Source organism: Mytilus edulis, chromosome 4 (genome assembly GCF_963676685.1).
Source record: "Mytilus edulis chromosome 4, xbMytEdul2.2, whole genome shotgun sequence".
Lineage (NCBI taxonomy): Eukaryota > Metazoa > Mollusca > Bivalvia > Mytilida > Mytilidae > Mytilus > Mytilus edulis.
In genome coordinates, this window is record NC_092347.1 from 20,867,248 (window position 1) to 20,884,272 (window position 17,025).

The 17,025-nt window shown below is 32.8% G+C and overlaps 1 protein-coding gene across 8 annotated transcripts in view; it reads right to left on the reverse strand.

Annotated features, from left to right (window-relative positions):
• LOC139519190 (uncharacterized) overlaps positions 1–14,563 on the reverse strand; it is a 34,821-nt gene extending 20,258 nt beyond the window's left edge. Inside the window, exons 1-7 of one of the 8 annotated variants that reach the window (XM_071311060.1) lie at positions 14,458–14,563; positions 12,904–13,035; positions 5,194–5,267; positions 3,752–3,786; positions 2,313–2,949; positions 1,763–1,839; positions 961–1,032 (exon numbers count right to left, since the gene is read on the reverse strand). In XM_071311060.1, the coding sequence (XP_071167161.1) occupies positions 961–1,032; positions 1,763–1,839; positions 2,313–2,949; positions 3,752–3,786; positions 5,194–5,267; positions 12,904–12,927 (919 nt within the window). In that variant the 5' untranslated portion in view covers positions 12,928–13,035; positions 14,458–14,563. Of the gene's footprint in view, positions 1–960; positions 1,033–1,762; positions 1,840–2,312; positions 2,950–3,751; positions 3,790–5,193; positions 5,268–12,876; positions 13,036–14,457 lie in introns of all 8 variants that reach the window. The other 7 variants (XM_071311059.1, XM_071311058.1, XM_071311057.1 and 4 more) reach the window with 7 other exon arrangements.
• Positions 14,564–17,025: the final 2,462 nt, after the last annotated feature.

A 17,025-nucleotide genomic window follows, 5' to 3' on the forward strand; every position in this document is an offset into this window, starting at 1 on the left:
TGACACGGGTTATGTTCTTCTCATATATGTTATGATGGTATGATACTAAACCCCTAACGGGAAGGATTGTGCCTGATGTTCATATGATGAAATCATAATCTTTCAGTCAGTTTAGTTGAAGTCTGGAGCTGGCATGTCAGTTAACTGCTAGTAGTCTGTTGTTATTTATGTATTATTGTCATTTTGTTTATTTTCTTTGGTTACATCTTCTGACATCAGACTCGGATTTCTCTTGAACTGAATTTTAATGTGCGTATTGTTATGCGTTTACTTTACTACATTGGTTAGAGATATAGGGGGAGGGTTGAGATCTCACAAACATGTTTAACCCCGCCGCATTTTTGCGTCTGTCCCAATTCAGGAGCCTCTGGCCTTTGTTAGTCTTGTATTATTTTAATTTTAGTTTCTTGTGTACAATTTGGAAATTAGTATGGCGTTCATTATCACTGGACTAGTATATATTTGTTTAGGGGCCAGCTGAAGGACGCCTCCGGGTGCGGGAATTTCTCGCTACATTGAAGACCTGTTGGTGACCCTCTGCTGTTGTTTTTTATTTGGGCGGGTTGTTGTCTCTTTGACACATTCCCCATTTCCATTCTCAATTTTAAATTCATGATGATATTTGCTGGAGTAATTAATGAGTTTATAATCATTATCACCAAGGATCAGGCATATCCCATACATTCAGATGCATGCTCGTTATATTCTGAGATAGATGGTATGCTAGTATTTAAACAAGTGAAGCTGACATCAGGTTAACTGGAATTGCTGTCCTATACCATTGAATAAGAATGATGCAAATATGCTGTCTTTGTTTTGCTAGTTATATTAATTAACGTGAAACAACATTAATAGTAGAAGACTATACATTTGTAACATTAAACACGATGGTTATTTTACTTAATTATTAGCAAACCATTTCAATTCAAACACAAATAATTAACTAATCATACGAGTTACCTTCCATTTGTGACTGGGTTGCAATATGTGCCCATTCTATTAATGAATGAACGTTCTGTTTATTGTCATAATCTGAAAAAATGACAAAAATATTGTAGACAAAGAAGAGTATCAGTCATATCACCCCAGTTTTTGATAGGGTTCGTGTTGCTTAGTCTTTATTCTTCTATGTTAAATTTTGTCTACTATTGTTTGTCATTTTTTTTCTTTTTAAGTCATTGCATTGCCAGTTTATTTTCGATTTATGAGTTTGACTGTCCCTCTGATATCTTTCGCCCCTCTTTTATAAATGCATTTAATTCGTCATATTACTTGTAACATAATGGATATCCCTAAATCACTTAAATATAGTGAAGAAAAAAATTAATGCAACCTTTTCATTTATTGTACCGGTACCTATTTACCAATTAACTCAGTTCAGATATCACTCTTCTGACCTGAAGTTTTTTTTCTAGAAGTAGGTGTTTTGGGGTTGCCGTTTCTATCAATAGATTATGTGTTTATGTTTATGTTAACTTTCCGTTGTTGACATTTTAGCATCGCATTCATTGTTAATTGGTGTTGGGTTTAAAATCAAATCTAAATGCTAAATAGTGATACAATGAACTATTTATATTTTATCCTCACTTCATCTCTATTCACCCACTTTGCAGAGGCTTCCTATAAAATGTAATTGATTATGCTTTTCTCTTCCTGAACATGAAAATAATTTAGCATCTGATGCTAAAAGATCAATTATTCAAAAGGATGTATGTGGTTTTGTTACATTTCTTATAAATATTATAGACAATTCTATAATCACCTCTCTCTGTCATTTGTGCCATGGTCATTATTCCTCTCTTTTTGTGACCATTTTCTCTACCAGTATCTCTATATGATCTTGAATTACAAGAAAACTAAAAAAAAGTTACACACATGCGCACATATAAATCTATGGATACATTGATGTGAAGCATAACAAAGTGCTGCTTATAACTAAGAACGAAATCAATATTAAAATATATATTTTTGTATATAATTCAAACGATGAAATTTCTTGTCTAAACAAACTTTCAAAAAATAGTTAAATATTTTAAATGGGAATAATTCATTGGCATTTATTTAATGGTATGACTGATATAAGTCAGCCTTTATTTACCAAATCTTTATCAATTTCTTTTAACAAAACAGAACAAAAATAGATTCAAGTTTTTTCTCTATTGTTGTGTCTGTGTTGACTTTGAATATACCATATATATAGGTATAGATCTTCACACCTTTCATGCTACTATTCTCCAATATGTTTCTGTTTACTTGGTTCAATATATATATCAAAATGCACACAGAATATAGTTTTAATCCTATTATCCTACCTTCCATCCATACCTGCAGGGGTTATGTTAGGCTTTGGTTCTTCTTCTACTTGATTATCTATCTTTGGAAGTAAAAGCTCTCCCTGATAACACCGTTTCTTTTTGCGGAAGAACGTTCTGTTGTCTAGATTATCATTAGTTCTGCATAATCTAAATCCATACTTGGATTTCCTTTTCTTTATTTTCTTATCTACTATTTGTTCTGCTGTTTTTGATTTTACGACCGTGACTTTTGCTTTCAAAGTATCTGTAGAAGAATTTTTTGAAGACGATGCAGTTTCTGAACGATTTGGTGGCTGCTGAACACTGACACGTGGTTTACCATGACAATATGCTGAATCTTTTAAATTCGGGTGATGCTCTTGTCGTTCCTTATATTCATATTCATCAACTAATTGTTCAGTGGAATTGTCAATAGTTGGTATATCTGAACCGTCTGTTTCTATTTGCATCGATAATTGGTCAAATTTTATTTGCCGCAGAGTTTTTGAACTTTCTTTTGTTCTATTTTCATCAATACTCGTAGAAACAGTCTGTAGTTTCTTTGTAAGTACTCCAACAGATTCTAATATTAACTGCAATTGAGCTGAATTTCTTTTTTTAGTTTCATAAACTTTCATCAAACGATTTTCGATTCCTGTCATAAAATATATTAAAGATATCATAACTACCATATATTATTAAATAGCAAGGATGCAGATGCTATGTCAAAAGCCACGAACGCAGTTATATGAATACACAAAATAAAGATCACTTTATTTGGACTGTTTCATTTATTTCTTTTATTGGGAGAGAGGGGATTGAATTTGTTCTTAAACGTTATATATTACTCGAGTCCCTGATTTCTGGTCAAGATCTAACCGAATGAAGGCTATACCAAAGCACGTAGTTTGATGACAGAAGTCATTTCAAGTGTATTGGATTGTTTTATTGATGAATTAATATAAATAAATATATATATGAGTTTGTATTTTAATATATAGGGTTGATTTTTTTTGGTAATTTTTAAGTTTATACTTTTAATAAATATGTCTGCTATGTATACTTATTGTACAATTGAATGGGGATAAACACAATCGTGACACATAGATTAAATAATACAGCATACAAAAAGAACTAAAATAATAAATTTAATACCGCACAATCAATTTCAGATTGTAAAATAAACCAAAATGACATACATATGCTATTCATTGGCGTGTCATGGCGTTTATCGAAGTTTTATAATTCAATGAAATCCGTGGAAATTTAGTTAACCAGATGCTTAACATTGTGACCTATTACTATAGCAAAAAAATGCATACAGATACAAGATACAAGGATATCAGAATGTAATGTCTCACCATCATTTGAAATATCTTTGGTATCAAGCAGAAAGCAAACAAAAAATGATGTTCCCACATGTGTACCATTGTTTTGTAATAACTTAAAAGATTTACCTTCAAGTCTACTTATTTCATTCGTCAATGTGGGGCTGCTTGGAATAAGATAAAGCATAATGTTTAATATGGTTTAATCAGTATGTAGTAAATATCCGTTCATTGTGTTTTCTTAAAATGGCCGGTACCAAGTCTGGAATATGACAGTAGTTATCAAATAGTCTGTTTAGATGTATGTTGGCGTTTGTTTTTGTTGCACTTCGGTGATTCTGTTGTTCCGTTGTTAGTTGCTGTGTTTCTCTCGGATTTAGTTTGTAAACCGGATTTGTTTTCTCTCAATCGAGTTATTACTTCTGAAGAGTGGTATACTACTGTTATCTTTATTCATACAAATAACTATTATTATGTTTAAAACAATTTTTAAGTATTACATTTGTAACTCAGATTTTTGATGAAATTTTATTAAATACACACAAACCATACCTATTTGCATCTCCCTAAATTTTTTTTTTTTCTTACATATTACTGCAAAAATATGCTAATGTTGATTACGTAGAATACCATGTCGGTACCAGTAAGGTAAACAGTATTAAAAGAATATGTAACTTCAAGAAACATTCAAAAAGGCTGAAGTCGATAAAACCGGACAAAACCATACGCTCGACTTTACCAAAAAAACAACCTTCTCTATGTAACTGACTTATAAACGGAACGAATAGAAAACAACGTTCATATTTCTTTATAGTTTGTTTCTTTTTGTATTTTTCAGAAAGAAAAAAAATTGTTTAACTTCTTTTATAGCTAGGTCAACATCCCTTTTGTATGATGTCACAGTATATAATCTAATACAAATGTGTCTGAATTCTATCCCAATTTTGTGTTTCCTGTATTAATGTTGTTTACGGCAACCGTTGTAGACTCATATGGCTATTATATTAAATATTTACACTATAAGACAGTTCCGGCGTTCCATACTATTCAGTGAACGCGACCTTGTTTTCTCTCCGAAACAAATTAGCATCATGCGTTCATATAGATTTTACAAGATTTATACATTTTAAATACTATTTTTTGCATTTTAATATTCAGTTTATGTAATATACTGTACGTTTAACTAATTTTGGTTTTAAAACGGTTTTTTATTCCGATTTGATGGCGTTCTCATTTATCAGCCCTATTGTTGAAATACTTGAAACATAGTATGCGCTTTGAATCGAGTATACCTCAAGATGAAATTTCCCTATGCATGTATTGTGCAAATTAAGAATCGCCTGTTTATAATCAGTCTGACATCGAAATCAATACAAAGCTTTTGGATATCTTATACAACCTCATCTTTTTGAACTTGAACAATCTCACTATAATCGTTTAACTAAATTCCCCTACTGGCATACGATTACATTTCATTTTTTAAACACATGAAATATTGTATTTATTATAAAATGGGTTTCCTGCAATTTTTTAACCTTTAAATATTCATTCTTTTAATTTTTTCTACTCACGCATGGATTATCTTATGTGTAACCTGACTTTGTGTTTGCTGCAGATCTTGTATAGACCTTTGCACAGTGTGCAGCTGAAATAGAAAAATCAACTGTTAAACGTTTTTGACATCTAAATGTGTATTTTAAAGTTTCTTATATCTGATTTCGTAAACATTTCAGGCTTTTACATTGAAAAGAACTATATTTGTAATTATCTTTCACATTTTTACTAAAAATTGAAAATGAAAACAGGGAATGTGTCAAAGAGACAACTACCCGCACAACAAGCAAATAACAACCGAAAGCCACTAAGAATAAATTTTCAGAATAACATTTAGTACAAATCTTACTGCAACTGCATTTGACAATAATATCTCTTCTTACGTTCGCTGCATTACTAACATACAAAATTGTGTATGTTAGTTAGACGACGAGCTTTACGACATCACTTGACCCAATAGTAACGATTTACAAACAAGATAGTTGAAAAGCATTAATGAGAACTGATCGGGGCTTTCCTTTTAGAATATGAAATGTCTATATATACAGTAAAATGGACAACTGTTGAATTTCTGAGAAAATATAACCTTTAAGGGAGGTGAATTCGAATATAATATATATTATTATACCTTACATATATTTTAAACAATTCTATTGGGTGAAACGTTATCACGTGACATGGAATAATTCAGTTGTTTTTCATTCAATTGCAAGGAAGGACGAATAACCCTAAAAATTTGCACCAGCGGTGAATAACCCTATTATTCACCGGTGAATAACCTTTTCAGTTTGTTGATTTGTACTTGAGTTACCTCCCATGAAAATGACGTCACAGACGTAAATAAACAAAATGGCAGCGTGCACGTTACACTGAGAGAAATGGAAATAAGGCAGTGGTCATGAAAAGAGTGCCAGCAGCCGTGTCTCTTATAAACGGTCCTTTTCAGGGCCATCAATATTTTACAAAAAGATTCTACCTTTGTTGTACATTCGAGAAATTCTAGAACACAAAGCCGTAAAGGTATTTTCAGCTTGTGTGTTTGTGTTGACTGTTGTGTAAAGTCTAAAGAAGTGTTCGAAAGGCCTTTCCAATGTTAGTTCGGTATAATAAAGCAATTGTGGCCCCTTAGAGTCGATGAATATCCAAAATTGTCAACCCTTAAAAGTTATTTCACTTCGGGCTGCGCCCTCAATGAAATAACCTTCTCGTGTTGACAATTTTGGATATTCACCTCTTCAACGGGCCATAATTGTATATTGTGACAACGAAGCTTACCTAATATGGACGTCTTTATTTAGTGCTCCGTGTTATGGTTTACAAATATTAACAAAAGAAGATCAAGAACAATATTTGACGATATGGTAACTCTGCAAAGCACACATATTTGCATGACTTCATGAACAAATGTCAAGATACAAAAACAAACCCAGCTTTGCCCCGCAATTCGCCCGTAATAACAGCTCATCTGACACTGACAACGATCAATCTTACTGTCTCATCCCATCTGTTGACGATCTTTTCCAAATTCTAGTGATAATCAAAGATAATCAGGAAACTATGAGAAAATCATTAGAACATAGAATTCGCACAAGTTGACAATGAAATTGTAGAACTTGAAACAAAAATGAAAGATGTAGAATTTAAACAAACGCAAAATGGAAACATTGAAAAAAATGCGAATAGTGTTCACCCAAAGCTTGTGTTTAAAAATGTACAACCGATCGATAGCGAGATGAAACGCAACGTACGAATGTTTTGAGAAACAAACGAAAGTTAAAAAACAATGATAACTTTAGTAACATATAGAGCCAGATCGCTCTAGACGCGAACGGATGTAAGAAGCCAACATGCGGCGAATAGTGAAGGCTATCACGAATCTTGAATTTAAAAGTGGACGAATCGTTCAAAAAGAACATTTATTACTCGGCCAGCCAAATGACTTTGATTCAGAACTTTTAATAGGTAGTTGGAATTGTAATGGGTGGTATTTGTCCCATAATTGTGATGACAGCAGAACTTTGCGAGAGAACATTTTATACGCCCTCATTGTGAAATAATTGGGTTAAGCGAATCGCACCTGAAAGGGGATGATAAAATCGACTTACTTGGGTGCAAATGGATCGGCTCAAATAGAAGGAACATTTTACCGAACTCCTGGCGTGGAAGCGGGGGTGTGGGATTTTTTTATTGAAATCGAGTTTGCTACAACATTTTGAGATGGACATTTGACAATAATCGAGCTGACATCTTATGGATACAACTTAGATCAAAGGTCGATCAAGACATGAAAATGTACTTTTGTTTATGCTATTAGAGGTCGGTCGTTTACAAACGTATCAACCGTAATGTATACATTGACGTATCTGTATCTGCAAATATATAAAAAAATATTATGTGATCCCGACCATATTAACAATACCATACTTCATTTAAAAAAAACAACAATTGGAATCTCTTCAAAACAATCAAACATACACTTTCAATATTTGTGATAGTGGTGTTTGTAAAAAAATAGGGGGGGGGGGGGGGGGGTTCTATCAACTACTTTTACATGCCCTTAAAAAGGAGCCAATGTAGAACAGGTACACGAATATCGTACAGAATCCTTTAATAATCTAGTTAAAACATATTTCAAGATCTTATATAAACAAACACACAAAAAAAAAATCAAATGTACAATTTGGTTCTACGTGAGCACCAATTAATACACAAACCAACGTGTTTACCGTATTCACTCCTATCATGCCTGTTAACTGTTCCAACTATCCGGAATATCTTTAAAAGTCGGGTTACATGTTCAACAAAAACTCGATATTTCCTAATTGTTTTGTAAGTTTCTGCATTATAAATTAATCAGTCGCCCATTCACATTATTGAAAGTACATAAAATTAAAGCTCGGTATAACAAACTGTTTTTTGGTATGTCTGCAGATGTGGATACGTCAACGTATATGATACGGTATATACGTCTGTAAATGACCGACCTCTGTTTACAGCCTGAACGTTCAAGCAGGGGAAATATAGCGCAAGACTTCGATGACAGTTTACTGTCACAAATCTTTTTATACAGTAATGATGTTCCAATATTTCTTTGTTGCGATTTAAATTGACGTGTCGGATCTATTCAAGATTTTGACGATATGGTGGACTTTGTTCCAGAACGAAAATGGGCTGACGATACGAGAAACGCGTTTGGTGATCATTTGGTGAACTTTCTGAAAGACAGTAGATGTTGTATGTTAAACGGTTGAGGGAAAAAAGATAAAAACAATTTTACATACGTATCAAATATCGGTAAATCGGTTATGGATTATATGATCGTACCGTACAACTTGTTGACGCAGTATGAAAACTTTGAAGTGAAACTCGTTTCTGATGTCATATCTGATCACGATCTTCCATTGGCATCGAATTCAAATCCTTTGGATCAGTCGTTTTTACAGTGCTCTGTTCAACTATCTGGATATTCAAAACTGAATGAAATAAACTTTCATAAAGAAGATCAAGCATCAGGAAATACGGATACTTCACACAATTTTCTAAAAATAAAATACAACGTTAAAAGTATCTCTACGAACATTTTTTCGGGCGAACGGTGCATCGTTGCACTTAACGGCATAATAGACGCACTGCTAAGAGTACAGAACGTCAATAGTGAAATCGACGCGTTTTACAATACACCTATTAACACACTCCACGATGAAATGAGCGAACACATATTGTACAAAGATATCAGGGCATCGACTAGAAAGGTGAAAAATAGAGGCAATTAAATCCTATTGGAATAATGAATTGAAGAACCTGTTCAAACGAGCGTGTAACGCAGAAAACAAACTGTCTTGGGTTCAAAGGTGATCATCACAGGAAACTTACATTAAAAATGGAAAGAAGAATACTTACAACTTTTCTCCGAAAACACTACAAACGTCGATAATGAGTTCATGGAGAGAATTACGGCATTTAACAGTCAATGGGATCTAGAATTCGAACAATTGCGAGTAAATGTAGACGATAATGATTCTCAACACATAAATTGCATAAACGATGAGATTACGATAGAAGAAACAAAGTGTGCGATTCGAAAAGAGAAAAACGAGAAAGCTGTAGGACTTGTAACGACAAACTGCTAATCTGTTTTACGCATGGAATAGTTCCGGACTACTGGGCCAAGAGTATCGTTCATCCGCTTTTGAAAAAGGAAAAAGACTATAGAGATCCTTTAGGATAACGATGTATTAGCCTCATCTCACCAATAGCGAAAACGTACAGCAATATTCCTAACACTCGACTTCTTGAATATTTAGAGGACAATAGTTTTGCTCACAAGGAACCGAATGGATTCCGGAAACTCTGCTTGGACCATATAAAGAGGTTGTGCACTATTCTCCGAAATCGAAAACTAGCGAATAAAGACACTTTTCTTTGTATCATCGATTTTCAAAAGGCGTTCGACTCCGAAGATCACAACCTACTATTTCATAAACTTTTGTCGATTAGAATTCATGGAAATATGTACAAGGCGATCAAATCAACTTATGAAAAGCTTTAAGAAGTGGTTCGCTTAAACGGATCTCTAATAGACTTGTTTTTAGTAGAAGCAGGCGTCCGTCATGGAGACAATTTACCACCAACCCTGTTTGTAGTGTTTGTTGACGGAAATAAACCGCATTGGTAATGGAATTAGCATTGAAACAGATTCATTAAGCTGTCTTCTCTACGCCGACGACATTGCACTGATCTCAGATACAGTAGATGGATTACAATCATTACTTCATTGTGTAACCGATTGGTCAAAGACATGGCGACTTCAAGTGAATACGGACAAAACGAAGATAATGCACGTACGGAAAGCTTCTAAACCTCAAAATGATTACGCGTTCCAGCTAAACAATATGACTCTCGAAACAGTCTCGAAATACAGATATCTTGGACTTGTAATTAGTGAACATTTGGATTATAAGGAAACAACAAACGTACTAGTTTCCAGTGGAAGCCGATCATTAGGTTCACTTGTCTCGAAATACTATGCAATGGATGAAATGGACTTGACACATTAACGAAGATTTTTTGACTCCACAGTTGTACCTATACTAGAGTATGGATCCGGTGTGTGGGGACATAAACGTTACGATTCATTAGAAAGACTACAATATAGAGCTATACGTATTTTTCTTGATGTAAGTCTAACAACGCCGAAACCCGCAATCACTAGAGATATAGGACGGTATTCAATTCATCATAGAATTCAGGTCAATATTTGGCGTCTTTATTGTAGACTAGTAAAATTACCTGACACTAGAATATGTCGAAAAGTTTTCTTGTGGGATCAAAATATGTCTTCCAGATATCGTGATACGTGGTTCAATCATGCAAAGAAACTGTTTGATTCATGCGGACTCAGCGATGTACTTTTTCTAAAGAATCAACACATTATAACGCCATGCTTAATCGATTCTGTGAAAACGCATTTAGAAAACGAACATTAACAATCTTGGTTAGACAATATTCAGCAAATGCCTAAACTGAGAACGTACAAACATTTTAAACAGAATCTTAAGATTAATATTAATAAGAAGTGAGTAAAATTTAAACAATAATCATAAGTAGGTTTTGAGATACATCACAATAAGTGCCCCCCCTTTTTTTTTTGTTTTACCAAAAAAAAATCAATCACTCTTAACCAAAATTTAAAACATCACCAAAAAGTTAACATGCAGAAGTTTAAAAGATTTATATAACTAAGAAGTATGTAAAGTTTGATGCAGTTACTAACTTCGTTTTTGAGATATGGCGCGACATGTTAAAAACAAAAACCCATTCCTGTTGCACCTGCATTTCCTGTAACTCAAAAAGATTTAATTTGATTTTCACTAAAAGGTTTACAGATCGTTTGACCTTTATAAGAAATAACTACGTTAAATTTTAAGATATAGATAAGCTGTCCTCAAGTTATGGTGCGACATGTTTATGCTGGACAGACGGATAGACGGATAGATAGACGGACGGACGGACCGAATGACTGATAGATGGAGGAACTGACGGATGAAAGGATGGACGGACGGATAGGTGGGCGGACAGACGGACAGACGGATGTATACAATTATACGTCCTGTCAAAATTGTGACGAGCGTGTAAAAACGCAAAGAAATGGAAAAAAAATCGTAATTAAAGATCAATAAGTTTTATTAGGATGTCGGCCAAGTCGACTTATTTGTATATTTTGTCTTCCTTATCATTTTTGCTATATAACTTTTATATATATTTGAAAAAAAATGTATAGAAATCGATAAAAAGAACTTGAAATTCGTCACTTATCTCTTAAAGTGTATACCGAATTAAAATATTGTAAGAAATAAGAAAACAGGGACATCCGCGAAATCGGATTATGTGAGTTGGATTATGTTTATTATAAATAAGAAAGAAATCGTTAGATCTGTGTACCATACATGTATATGTTCCAGTCAAACCTGCTAACTTTTGACATATGCAGCTTTATACAATAGTTCAAAACGCTATGAATTCGAATCACTATGTCTCGCTTGTTTAAAAATATCAAAGAGAATGTTTATAATAAACATAATCCACTCACATAATCCGATTTCCCGGGTGTCCCTGTTTTCTCTTTTCTTACAATATTTTAATTCGGTATACACTTTATACGATAAGTGGCGAATCTGGAAGACGTATAGGTTGCACGTAAAGCAAAAAATAATAAAATATTGTTCAACTCGGCGGTATGTATCTGAGACTCATATAAATAATAAGCCGCTGTCCGGTGAAAGAAGTTGTTTTCCAACGACCCACAAAACACATTTTCAACGCTGAAGTAAAATAATCAATTATAATGTAATGCGATTATGATTTTTTTTTTATTTGACCAAACCGGGTTATGCATTGTGAAATCTATGACGAAACCGGGTGGTAAACATTGACGAAACCGGCCAGTTCCATTTTGACATGACCCATTTCTTTCGTTCCATACACAGAGCTACAAGTATTAAGATGCTCATAATGACTAGTTTTGCAATTTCCGTGTCAGTATCTATCTTCCCGTACCTTTCTTTTTGTACAATGTGAACAATTTAACGAGAAATTAAACAATTTCGAGGCAAGTTTCACTCAATTCTTCATTTTCACATGCATTTGTACTCATTTCTCTGTTAATATAGAACAGTTGTAGAAAATATTACATACCACAAAAGAAAATAGTTGTATATGTATATATATTCTTTGATATCATGAAAAAAATAAGAAAAAAAGGAGAAATCTATCTTTCTTCTGTCTATTGATGTTCCGTCATTGTGCCCGATGTAAGATACCATCGAGTCCGAACAAATTTTGCCGGTGTGGTTTAGACACAGTGGATATACTTTATATTCAGGTTGAAATAAAATAAAGTTTAACAATTCTTCTTCTTCCTCTTCTTCTTCTTCTTCTTCTTCTTCTTCTTCTTCTATAACTAGCGTCCGAGACTAAATTGCTTAACACACTTTTAATAGTGGAAAGCCAGAACCACTGAATCAGTTGCTTTATTTCCGAATTATTATCAACGTTCCAATAGCAAACTGCATAGACAATGTTTGTTATCGGTTCAATATTAATGGAACATGTTAAAGACATTTTATAGCCATAATAGTGTCATAACAACAAACATCTTTTCTGATTGACTATTTTCAAATTAAACTCGAATTTTGACTTACACTGGTTACAGCTGGTTCTTCACTTACCATATCACTTATTGTCAACGCCATCTTGCTATGTATAGTTAATAAGAGGTGTATCCCTTGTCACTGGTAAAATGAAAGTAGAAAGATATAAATATAAGATATAATGCAATATATTAAGATATGTAAACCGTACTCAATCATGTCAATAGACTAAACTAATATCTTATTTTTCGCATACGTTTTTGCAAAATAGTTCGTATTATAAAATAGAACAAGCAACCGTTCTTCTCTATCAGATACTTTACATGAACTGTTTGAAGCTGTCTGCTGATTACAAATGCATATATATATTTAACAAAAAGCATTATATAAAATTGAGAATGAAAATGGGGAATGTGTCAAAGCGACAACAACCCGACCATAGAGCAGACAACAGCCGAAGGCCACCAATGGGTCTTCAATGTAGCGAGAAACTCCCGCACCCGGAGGCGTCCTTCAGCTGCCCCCTAAACAAATATGTATACTAGTTCAGTGATAATGGACGTCATACATAAATGTTTGCACAAGAATACCACCCGAATAAGGCATACTATGGATAGAAACCTCAAAATAGATATCAGACTTAACGTCATTTATTTCCTCTGCATTTGCTCATGTATAGACGCGACAAAATTTCTTATTGTTTAAAATTTACATAAATGTTATATGAATAATATATAATAAAGGTGAGATTACAATTGAAGGTTAACTTGCTCATGCTGCTAGTATATGTATAATCATTTCTACCTACAAATCGACGGGGAGTCCTTTAAGAAAGAAGAGATACTTTCATTTCATATTTTCCAGTCACATGAGCAGGTAGGTGACGTTCTTTTTCACTGAACTAATAAAGATTTTAGTTAAGGCGGCTCGCGGGTCTAAATGATTTTTTTTATTCAATATAGGATTTCTTTATATTTTTCTATAAATGAACTTTATCTTATACTTAATAGAAAAATGAAATAAAAAAATGGGGTCACCGTTCATTTACGCTCACAATCTGCTTTCGGAAGAAGCATACATTTTTGTTAATGTCCTTTTTTTCTGTTGAACTCATAAGAGAAATAGCGGTAATATCGAAATAAAAAAAGAACTAAATTACAGAAATCGCTAAAATTTTATAATTATTTAGTTTATGTACAGCTTATTCGAAAACAACAATAAAAAATATAGGTCACCGATGAGTTAAAAAAGATATTTCAATTTTAATGCCAAAAAATGGCATTTTTGCACCAAAGGGAGATAATTTGGAGCTTTTTAAGTGATATCTACATTTTAAAAGTCCGCTGGGGCCAACACGAATTGATTTTTTGGAATGATTTTAGTACCACATGAGTAAGTAACAACTACTTAAGGTAATAGTAAAATTTGTAATGAAAATTTAATGTTTAATTTGTTTTTGAAAATCTTATACCCGCGAGCCTCCTTAAGGCTGACAGCTGAATCCCCACCATTGCTCACCTCCAGTTGTTTGATTTTCCCGCGGTGTTCCTGCTTTTTGGTCGGTTGTTGTCTCTTTGGCACAATCCCCATTTCCATGATAAATTTTAGATTAAATCATTGCTTTCAATGTACAATGTACTTACTTCTATTACTTTTTATGTTCCGTCATTGTTTGTGATGAAATTTTTACTTTTGGTTTGAATATTCTGTTTCCTGTTTCTGTTTATTTAAATGAATAAAAATTTCCAATGATTATAAATAGAAACTATAATGTCTAAAAATAACTTAAGACATTAAGCGCATTTGGACATTCAGACTTTATTTAAACATCTGAACATTTAACAGTAATTATTGTGGTTTAATTCATTTATGATTTATACATTATTATATGAAAATAGAATAAAAATATATACATAAGGCATTCTAACAAACATGAGCATTTTAAACATAATATGATACTTTTATTTGTATTTGTTTTCTTGTATATATTATATATATAATGCAAACTGTCGTGAGTAAATTATTTCAGTATTTTTTTTCTTCTGAAAGTGAAATGAAACTTTATTGAATAGTTGGAGTGTTTTGATACGAGAGAAAAAGAAATAATAGCACACAAATACCGGATTGTAAAGTGTAGATAATTTAGCTAGGGAACAAAATAAATTACTCAGTTTCGATTTTTTATTTTGAGACAAAAACAGGAAACCGAAAAATTAAATAATTCAAATGAGAAAATGAAAGGAATATCATGTCATTTCATTTGTATGCAGATCAATGCGAATTAAAAAAATATAGCTTTCGTTTTATGATAGGCTTAAACACATATAGACCATCAATAAGCTTTAATAGAACAATGTGTCTAACTTAAAGCAGGCTTTGTCAAATCAAGTCTAAAAGAGTTTCGAACATTATACAGACAGATCTCGAATAACGATTTTTCTTTTATGAAAACCGATTTCATAAAAGTAATGTTTGATATAACATTGTCTCATTAATCGTTTAACATTTTGGCGTTCGTTTATTTGCGTTGCACTTCAGTGTTCCTGTTGTTCATTTGTTCTCCTCATGTATGTGATCTGTTTCCCTCGGATTTAGTTGATGACCTAGGTTTTGTTTTCTCTAAATCGATTTATGACTTTGAACACCGGCATACTATTGTTGCCTTTATTGATGGAATAATTCTGTATACTATTCAGTTATAATTGTTGTTTTTAAAATACAACTTGGATGACACTGTATTAGAATTTAACATATGTTACAATTTTTGATTTGAATAAGTTGATTTAAGATAGCTAAAAATGAAGCCTTTAACCTTAATTTTGAATTGAGCAATGACGAACTCCGATGAAAACAGAGAATAAATCTATTTATTATATACTTAGTAGTAAATACAGATAAATTGTATGTGTAATACAATCAATGGCAAGCTTGCTGTATCAGCCACCCGTGATGATATCGATATCAGCACGGTTGCAAAAGCTTTATCACACCTTTAACCCTTTCGGTGCCAAAGCGACATATATGTCGTTTGGGGGTTGACTGCCGAAGCGACAAATATGTCGTTGGGAGTTGACTACCGATGCGACATATATGTCGTTTAATTGGTTTTAATAAAACAATCATATTTTATTTCTTTTTGTCTTTTATGCTTTTGATCAGTTGGAAAGCAAGTCCTTCGATACGGCCGTTGTCGTCAAGCTCTATCAGCAACAATAGCAGGGGGAATTAATTAGGTGGCGCTACAGTCGTCCGTAACGTCAAAAATTCCGCCAAATCAATCGGCTAAAAGATTGACGTTTAAAGTATTTTTTGCAACTTGTCATGCTTTTATTATAATTAAATTTGAAAATTTGTAGGTTTTGTGACCAATATAATTTCTTTACGACATACAAACATTACAAAAAATAGCTTGTTAATGCTATTCCTTTATCCTGTCCGTTCTAAAAAAAAATAGCCATCTTTGTTGTTCGCCAAAAAAAATCGATTTTTCCTAATTTGACGTTTGCGTATCCAAATGAATGTGGTTGTTCTGAATATTGGTTAACTCAAAATGTGTCTAAATCTGTCAACCTAGCTAAGATTGTAAAGCAAAGGTTATGTGACCAATTTAAGCAGAAATGGTGTGCTACTGTGTATGAATCACCTAAATGTCTCAATTATAGAATTTTTAAAAGAAAGCATTGTTTTGAAAAATATTTAATAGAACTTCCTACAGATTTAAGGAAATCTTTATGTAATTTTAGATGTGTTAATAATAAACTGCCAGTTGAAAAGGGCAGGTTTTGGGGAATAGCAAGAGATGATAGAATTTGTGATATTTGTGACTGTAACTCATTAGGTGATGAATTTCATTATTTATTCCAATGTTCTTATTTCAAAAACGAGAGGAAAATGTTATTGCCAAAAGAATTCACTACAAATCCAAATGTTGATAAATTTCATGCTTTGTTTAACTCAGACAATTATAATGTAATATTCAAAGCTGCAAAATTTTGTAAAATCATACTTTCTTTAGTAAAATGATTGAAGTTACTGTTTATATAATATGTTCGTCTTCCATATATTTGGAAATGTATATCATGTATATATGTTAACTTGTTCATTTAATCAACCTATTTTGTTATATTGTGTTAAATTGTATTCAATTGTATTTGTTCACATACCCTGGTTAAGGGTCTTGAGAAATAAAAAACTTGAAAC